The 8,620-nt window shown below is 34.8% G+C and overlaps 2 protein-coding genes across 4 annotated transcripts; one reads left to right on the forward strand and one right to left on the reverse strand.

Moving 5' to 3' along the window:
* The first annotated feature begins 966 nt into the window (after positions 1-966).
* LOC150023005 (uncharacterized) lies at positions 967-1,538 on the forward strand. The gene has a single exon (XM_090297604.1). The coding sequence runs from the start codon at positions 1,126-1,128 to the stop codon at positions 1,342-1,344; it is 219 nt and encodes a 72-aa protein (XP_090153730.1). The 5' UTR covers positions 967-1,125; the 3' UTR covers positions 1,345-1,538.
* An 804-nt stretch (positions 1,539-2,342) lies between these two features.
* Positions 2,343-8,010, reverse strand: LOC137829638 (extra-large guanine nucleotide-binding protein 1). 3 transcript variants are annotated; one of them, XR_016517675.1, is made up of 8 exons: positions 5,548-8,010; positions 5,279-5,416; positions 5,096-5,200; positions 4,845-5,018; positions 4,659-4,715; positions 3,932-4,173; positions 3,378-3,541; positions 2,343-3,182 (listed from the first exon to the last, which is right to left on the reverse strand). XR_016517675.1 is itself a non-coding variant. In XM_068636489.1 (8 exons), exons 1-8 carry the CDS (start codon positions 6,445-6,447, stop codon positions 2,591-2,593), a joined length of 2,490 nt encoding a protein of 829 aa, XP_068492590.1. In that variant the 5' UTR covers positions 6,448-8,010; the 3' UTR covers positions 2,343-2,590. The 3 variants fall into 3 exon arrangements, 2 of the variants coding, with proteins under 2 accessions (XP_068492590.1, XP_090153748.1); XM_068636489.1 differs by having other exon boundaries at positions 4,541-4,715; XM_090297622.1 differs by having other exon boundaries at positions 4,541-4,715; positions 5,279-5,442; positions 5,548-5,974.
* Between the last annotated feature and the right edge of the window lie 610 nt (positions 8,011-8,620).

The raw sequence follows: 8,620 nt of genomic DNA on the forward strand, positions 1-8,620 counted from the left end.
AGTTGGTTTATTATTCAAATAATAATTATTTGTACCACTTTATATTGTCAATTATACTTTATGTTCTGGCTCTTGCTTTTGGATTTTAGATTAGTATGAATCAATTCAAATAATTTTTCCATTTTTTTCAATTCTTTTCTTTGTTGATAATTTTTTTCTTTATCTTAGAATTTTTTTCATTTTTATTGATTAATTGACTTGGATAGTAGATGAAAAATATTTTTCACCTTTTCTTGTTACTTATTGTGTGTTAAATATTTATTTTTTTTGTATTTTTACTTTTTTAGACAAGATATAAAAACGGATATTATTTTTTATTTTAAGAATATATAAATCACTCAACTTTCATATATTTAAACTCATTTTTATCGATCTTTGTCATCTTAAATTTTATATAGATTAGAGTCTCTAAATCATGAGTCTCCTTAATACGAAATAGACTTTACATATTAATAGTTTTCAAATAGTTTCTCTTTGTAAAAATTAAAGAAAATATTTTTATGAAAAAAATGTGATATTTTTTAAGAAAAATAAATTAGGCTCCAATTCAATAAAACTTGGGAATAAATATCTCCTCTCATGAGTAGAAGTAAAATTAATGTTAAAAATATCTTAACTAATCTAATGTTTTAAATATTTTTGAAAGAATTAATACAATAAAGTATTAATAAGTAGTTTTTTAATGATTATTGTTACATTAAAAAGGTATAATATTTTGGTTGTGATAAGGAAAAAGAAAAGCAATAATTGAATGTTCACACTCATCTTATCCTTGGCATAGTAAATTCAAAAGATTGTATTTTTAGAATCATATATATCCAAAAATCCGTGGGACCAGTAGAACAAAAGGGAAGAAAAATAGAAGAAATATTAGGACAGAGCCAATAGTTTTGTCCCACAGAATATCTCAAACCTTTAAAGTATATCTAATTCAATTGACTGAGTCCTGTGTGCCACTGCATCCAAGGTGCTCTAAAAGCTCCTAGTTTGTCACTTATCACTAGGCCTTTCTATTTCCTTCCTATATAAACCACACTCTCTTCACCAACATTCAAGCAAAAGCACAAAGCAAAAGCAACAAAACAAAGAATTTTTTACCTCACTAGTTTGCAGTTGCAGAAAAACATGTCTGCTGTGGTAGAGGTGTGGGTTGGGGAGTTCACAAAGCTCAGAGAGAAAGTACTTGCACGCAAGCCTTTCTTCTCCAAAGCCAAAGAAGGATCAGCAAGGGAACAGGAAGAAAAGGAAGCTCAAAAGAAGAGCACTGCAGTTAAGAGAGACAGTAGTGGAACCATGTCAGAGGCAACCATGTGTTTGCTTATGGATCGTTTTGTGCCTTGGTGATATGTTTTTCACTAAGATGTTCTTGCTGAGTTCAAGGAATGAGCAATAGCAGAATAGCAGACCTAATATGTTTTGTATATTCTATTCCTATTTGTCTATCTATCAGTTCTTATTTTGAGAGTTATGTAAGAGAAATGTTATGAACTATTGTACATAAGTACTGATCTAATCAAACATAATATTTGGTAGACCAATTTGTATTTTGAGTTCAGTTTTATGTTTGATGCCTATACTTCAGTAGTGCTGTTTTAGTCTTTAGTTGACTCAAGATATGTAAATATGAAATTATCATCTTTTTAGATATGTCAGTGGATTTCATCTTGCAGAAAAGTTAAAATCATAGCATAATTGATGGTTATGCAACCTAACAAATATTAATTAAAATCAATTAGACCTTAATTTTATAATACTTTACAAGAAAAGGTAAACAATAATGACTTTCTCTGTCATAAGGGGGTACATGGACGTGCCTTTTGGTTCATTTGTTTAATGCTAATTGTTGGTTAAATTGTCATTGTCTTGTTTTTATGAACACAAAATCTGAATCTGCTGAATTTTCACTTTATATCTTCCCAGGATATTTGTCAAGCCTAAAAAATATCAGGGTCAGTAGGTGACAAGAAGGTTGTACTCAATTCACCCCCAGTTCATTGATTTTGTCACAAAGCTCCATTCAACAATTTGCATTATAAAGGGTGATGTTCAACAATTTGTATCATAATAAAAACATGTTTCAGCACAGTAAAAGCAAAAAATCTTTCATTCTGCAGCTATGTTGGCCATGAAAAATGATCCTGTAGTTTCTGGAATTTAATCTTTGGTAAACTTTAATATTGAATGATTTTGATTTTATAAAACCAATTTTAGTTAAAACTATATTTCAAGTGAAGTGATTTGTGTTTAAAAAGTTTTATCTTAAACTTTGTAATAAAAACTAATACAAAAGTTTTTAACCTCATACAAATATAGATTTTGTTTATTTCCAATCAAACATATCCTTTGAGAATAAATTTAATTTTGATTTATTATAATCATACATGAAATTGTGATTCTAAGGTCACATTTACAGAGAATGTTTGGGGAGAGAGTAATATAAGACTTATGTGGTGGTGGCAACGTGAGTTCTAGCATCATCAAGATTAGGTTGCATCATTTCCTTCAATGTTAACCCAGTACTATTGACTGATTCTAAAATGTGAGAAAAAAACTACAGAATTTTCTAGGAGAGGTGATAGTTATTATATTTTTATTCATAGCTTGCATCAAAAGTTGTGGATGTTATCTCAGACTTCTCATTTATCAAAGAGGGGTCCCATTTTTCCCACACCATAACCTCTCTGCCATATCTAAGAGCTTCATCAACAGTAGCAGGTTCCAACCCAGTAACCAGTGAAACAAACAGCTTTCTACCAGTTAGAGAATTGAACCAGCTCTTGAACTTCATACCAATGTATTGAAAAGCACGTTGAGCCAGTGGAGGATGGTTGGTACTTTTACCAATACCAGCGGTTTTATTGTTGTGGCTGATCACTGGATTGAAGTCCCAAAACCATTCACATTGTGTTAGAGGAACCTGTTCAATCTTTTCCTCAAACAGATCAAACTTGGTCAATATTAGAAGAAATTTAGTGTTGCTGAAGACTCTATGAGTGAAGATATTTTGAAAGAGATGTTTGGCTGCTAAAATTTTGTTGGTAGCAACTCCATTACTGTCTACCGTGTACTCGTCATAGTCAGTTAAGGCCACTGAGAATAAGACTACATCAGTGTCTTCAAACATATCCAACCACTTGTAGTTTTCTCCGAGGCTTTTTGGATGCACTCTGATGAGCTGGTACCTACAAGCACAAACAAAGATTCAATGCATTACCAAGTTGTTTTATCATTACCTGCAGATATCTATTATTCCTTATGGATTTTATCATCCTAAATCAGCTAGCTTAGTTTTGATTTTGAATTAAAAAAAGGTGAAGTGCATAACTCTAAAACTGAAGATTGTTATTATGTGTAACATTGATGGAATGAAAGGGGACCTGAGTGAAGGATCATGTTGATACACAGGGTCCAATGAGTCCTCATGACCTGACACAGGAAATGAAAATTCCATAGAAGAAAGGGAATTTGATAAGGTTATTCCCTCAGCATACAAGATGTCCATGTCCAAGGGTTCATAATCTATTCTGGAAATTTCAACAGCCTGCATCCGAAGAAATATTTAGATATTCATGAGATTGAGGTAATCATGTGTTCAGTAACCTCCATTCAGAATTTCTACCCAAGTGATTGAGTTGGTAATCCTCTATCCAATTTAAACTAACCCAGGAAGTTCAAATGGGATTAAAAAAAGACAAGTTAAATACTTTCTATAAAGTAATAGAACATTATTAACCGTCTAAACTGTGTCAAATCAGTTATTCCAACTCTGTTCCTAAGCAACTCTAGTATAGTTTATGGCAACAAAGTAGAAATAAAACACAACTATTGAAAAGAAAATAATAAAGGTGCATCAAGTGTTATTAAGTGGAATCAGTTATGAGAGTAGAAAGGAATTATGATGTGATGATGAATATGTGGAACATTATCTTACCCGCTCAAGAAAATAGCTCGCACTTTTTGGCAGATTTTTTATTTCATTTCTCCTTTTGTATGTGGCCTGAATGGCTGCATCCCTCCACAGTTCCTCCAGCACTGGCGCATATTCACGAGCAGCAGCTGGAAATATTGCATCCAAGTTGCCTGACATCATGTATTTGAGTAGCCAATCGGAGAAAGTTCTTAGTCTTGGACTAATAGAATAGGTTGTCGAGTCAATAATTTCTCCAGTAATCCCTGTTGCAGAGTAAACATCAAAAACTTTTCCTCCTAATATAAATTACAAAATATACTGTGAAGTTACTGGATGACTCGGTTAATTATCCTTATCAACAATTAACATTCTGTTTAGTATTGAATGGATAATTCTATTTAGATTCAGCCTTTATCGTTTTTGATTCGTTAAATATGGATAAAACCATTTTGCTTTATGGTGTTCAAAAAGAATCGTTTTGATTTGTCAAATGGATAAAACCATTTTGCTTTATGGTGTTAAAAAAGAATGCAAAAGGAAAAGGTGTTCAATGAAATGTGGACAAATACTTCATTCAGACAGTGCAGATCTCCCCGTTAGCTCTTTATATACTCAGAGAAAAACAATTACCAGAAGAAGTTGATTCACCAACAAGTTGTTCGTTACTTTTTTCAAACAAACTCTCTTCAAAAAACTCTCGTGCCTCTAATATGATGCCAAGGTACCTATACAAGTTGCTTTGAATTACCAGCTTGATGTTTTGGAGCTCGGTTACAGAGAAAGGAGCATTATACAGAAGCTTGGCCTGCAATATAAAAGGTTCAGTCTAAGTGTTACAAACTCAAGGCTTCAACTTATTACAGAGAGTTATTCAGATGTAAGAGAGATACCAAACAAATGCATGACAAAATAATTCCCTCTAGCAGCATGTTACCTGTTTATATATGGTACATGTTCCAGAATTTTCAGAACCAACAAGTAAAAATTTGTGAAGCATTTTCTGTTGAATGTTGTGTTTGCTAATTTCATTTTCTCCTTCGTCAGCTGGAGTTAAGGAACTAGAAGGAACTGGCAGGGACAGAATTAGAGAAGCAAGCTTCACTGTAGACTGTCAAAAGCATGCACATATACCAGAGTCATTGACAAGGGATTATAGCTTAAGAAAAGCTAAACAACATGAATTACCTTCTCCCATATGTGCCCCTTCACATTCTTCTGTCCCACTTCCATGTATGATCCATCTTGGCTCACCCAAAAGTCAGTTGTTCCCTCACATGGCACTCTTGCCCACTGCAATTAAACAAAGTGACACTTCAGTTTAACAGTTTCAAAATTGTATACTATGAAAGTGCCTAGATCAACAACCACCTTCAGTATCCAAAGCTCTTTTTTGGTAATCTCTCGACCATTTATAGTTACTTCTGTCTTTCCATTGCTTGCATTTCTCTGCAAGTGACCCCCAACCTCCAACTGTGGGCTAATAATTTGACATGGCCGTTGACCTTCCTGCAGGATCAAGCAGTACACCATATCTGAGCTTTGCTTGTAAAAAACATAAATGGTAAGTTCAAGTTCATTAAGTTTCACTTAGATTAAACTAACAAAGAAGAGTATCCGAGGTTCGACTTGATTATCACCTTTCCCCAAAACCCAGATGCTTTATCATACCAATAGAAACCCGGTTTCAATCCTTTTGGGGGGTTTGAACAGGTCAAAAGCAGAGTGAGCTGATCCAAGTCAAGGGGTTCTCCATTCACACGAACATCTTCTGCTGGTATCTGATTTGTTTTACAAAACATCTCATCCTTCATGATTTGTTTCACTTCCCCCTTAGACAACAAGTACTTGAGCATCCGAGAAGGTTTTCCAAGGTTCCCTCGCTTGTCCTCGTCAATTCTATAACCGATGCAAGTGACACATTTTCTGCCTTCAGACATGGACCCCATTGCTCTAAGTACGCAGTTGCGACAAAACTTTGCACCGCAAACAATGCAAACCTCCCTCTCAGTTAGACGACTCCCTTTAAGGCATCGATAGCACGATCCCTTCTTCCCACCTCTCTCAGCATGCGGCCTCACACGATTATTATTGCTATTACTATTGTTGCTATTACTTTCTCCACTAACAGATTCAACAATCTCTTCATCATCCACTATCTCATTTGTCTCAGGATCACGAAAAGTCACCACGGAGGGCCGTTTAACATGTTTTGGGCTAACAGGGTCGTCATCATCATCATCATGATCCTCTTCTTTGCATGACAGGGGATTAGAAGAAACAGAGGAAGCTCTTGAAGCCAATTCTGGATTGGTTTTTCTAAAGGGTTGGATAACTGGAAGGGACAAGTTGTGAGGGGGAGAATGAGCAACAGGGGCAAGTGGGATTTGGTCAAGGTTGAAAGGAAGAACTTCTGGGATAGAGTAGCTGAGAGGAGGGCCTTTGTATTCCTCAGCAAAAGAGTATTCATAGCTGAAATCATCTCCAGCATCATGAACTGAAGGCACACCGGGACGAAGACTTTTCAGAAGCGAAGCCATGTAAAAGTTTCAAAACTCAAGTGAAACAAACTTGTTCACTCTGATCAAACCAACACAACTCGGTGCTGCTTATGCTATTCCTCAACCTTCACTCATTTTTGAAACGTAATATCAAAGGTCGTGAGTTGCAAAAATTGGTAGAGAGTATATGATGGAGACTTGCGAGGGAAAGAGTTGCACAGGTTTTGGTTTGGTCATGAACAACGTATTCAAAAGGTTGGAATGGAAATTGATGAGAAAAGAAATGGACAACAACGACGGCGTGGAACTTTTCAAACTAAACCAACTGTTATGGTGCGTGTGTTTTCCTTAAATATCAGTTGTCAGGTTACCTATGAATAACCGAAAAGCATTTTAACTGTACAAATAAGGTTATTTGAATGAAACTGTAATTTTCTAGAAAAAAGATAGAAAGGAACAAGTCAATTGAAATTGACACATGCCCAGGTTATGTATTTTAAAAGCAAAGTCAACAACACCTAACAAAAAATAATATAGTGGTATGTATCTATGTATGGCTACTATTTGTTAGCAGCAGGGACAAAAATATTCAATGTTTTTCCATTTCTGACCAAGTTTTCTTGAATTCATCTGGTAGATCATTCCTCTCAGAAAAGATAATAAACTTTTCTTTTGTCTATTTTGACTAAGTTTGAAAGCTTATCTATATTTTATTTACAAAGGTTATTGGTAACAAGTACTGATAAATTTGACTGATGATTCATCATCAAACATAAAATTAAAAACGATCTGGGTGTGAAATTAAGAGAAGAAAAAAAAACTAAACAGGTGATTTTATTAGAAACAGGAAGGAGCAGTATATACACACATCATTCTAACTTGTAAAGGGTAAAGGAAGAAATAAAGTGAGTTAAGCATTTATTGTTTTCTTCAAGGGCTAAAACATTGAAGAAGCATGGAAAGTGAAGCCTCCGAAAAGAGCAACCTTGGCTTGTTAACTTGCATGTGTTTGGCAGCAAGTTCAGCCAACCCAGATGAGATCAGGTCCTTTTCCTGGAAGGATTGGGCAGATTCATGCTGAATGGAAGCAGCAGAGTGAATGGTTTCATCTTTTTCCTTTAGCTTGGACAGTTCCCTTGTCCATATATCCACCAGTGCAGACATCACTTGAAATCTACCGAATTAGCAGCCAAAGCCAAAAGCACTAATCAGAGAGCTAGTAAGAAAAATAAGGGACTGAAATGGAGATCAAAGCAAAAGCAAGAAAGACACTTCTGGTAATGTTTAGTTTGATGTGAGAGGTATGTTTGTGTGTGTGTGTCTATATATATATATATAGAAAGTGGCAATTGAAGAAAAGTGGAAATATTTAGAAAGTGTTGTTTTTTGTGAGTGTGCTTTGAAACTGAACGTAAAACAGGAAGTAGAAGGTGAGAATCTGCTGGCGTGAAACCGTGATACAGTATTGAAGATAAACAACAGGCGTGGCACTTGGTCTTTGAGCAGAGTGCGAGATTCTTGTTTTGGTTCTGTGTGTCATTGCTAATTTAACCAAAACCAAAAAGATCTTCTCCAGTTTTCAGAGAAACTGGATCAAATCTCTGCCCTTCGTTAATTTTAATATTTTTATTTCTGTACTTTTGATAGGTAAGAAATAAAAGGCACCACCACCAGCGTATCGCTTTAGCCTTTGTTTCAACTCGAGATCGAAGATTAGTAAGTGAAAACAAATTTAAGTTAAAAAAAGAGATTTTTTATATTCATTAATATTTTTTTAATATTTTTATTATCTTTAATTATTTATTATGATAGATGCTAGTAAGTGACATCAATACCACGAACTACCGCAAATGCGCTTTCCACGAAACATCCATACATATGATCAAATTTATGAAGAATGAACCTAAGTCGGTCATTCAAAAATAAATTTTCTTTTAGACAATTAAAGATGTTTTCGTCGGTTTATCTAGTCGTAGTTGACTTCAAAGATAAGGGGTGACTCCTCCTCTTTCTGGTGGTTTATGTGCTTACTTTTGGGTGTTGGAAAGCGGCTCTGTTGAAAGAGAGGGGGACTCTACCTCTTGATTGCACTCCGACGATCAAGTCAGTACTGGAAAAAAAAACAATGAGTGAGTAAAATAGTTTCAAGCTTAGAAACGGTGTATCTTTACTAGGGATCTCAACTCCCTTTTATAGGTTGCTTTAGGGTTTA

Source organism: Phaseolus vulgaris, chromosome 11, assembly GCF_051622355.1.
Source record: "Phaseolus vulgaris cultivar YP4 chromosome 11, ASM5162235v1, whole genome shotgun sequence".
NCBI lineage: Eukaryota > Viridiplantae > Streptophyta > Magnoliopsida > Fabales > Fabaceae > Phaseolus > Phaseolus vulgaris.

What these genes read in the sequence shown, in the direction of transcription:
- LOC150023005 (XM_090297604.1), top strand. Translation starts at nt 1,126, where the DNA reads ATGTCTGCTGTGGTAGAGGTGTGGGTTGGGGAGTTCACAAAGCTCAGA.
- LOC137829638 (XM_068636489.1), bottom strand. Translation starts at nt 6,447, where the DNA reads ATGGCTTCGCTTCTGAAAAGTCTTCGTCCCGGTGTGCCTTCAGTTCAT. An exon ending in CATGTACCATATATAAACAG is followed by an intron (nt 4,716 to 4,844) that starts GTAACATGCTGC and finishes TTTATATTGCAG; the next exon opens with GCCAAGCTTCTGTATAATGC. An exon ending in CAACATGATCCTTCACTCAG is followed by an intron (nt 3,183 to 3,377) that starts GTCCCCTTTCAT and finishes TTGTGCTTGTAG; the next exon opens with GTACCAGCTCATCAGAGTGC.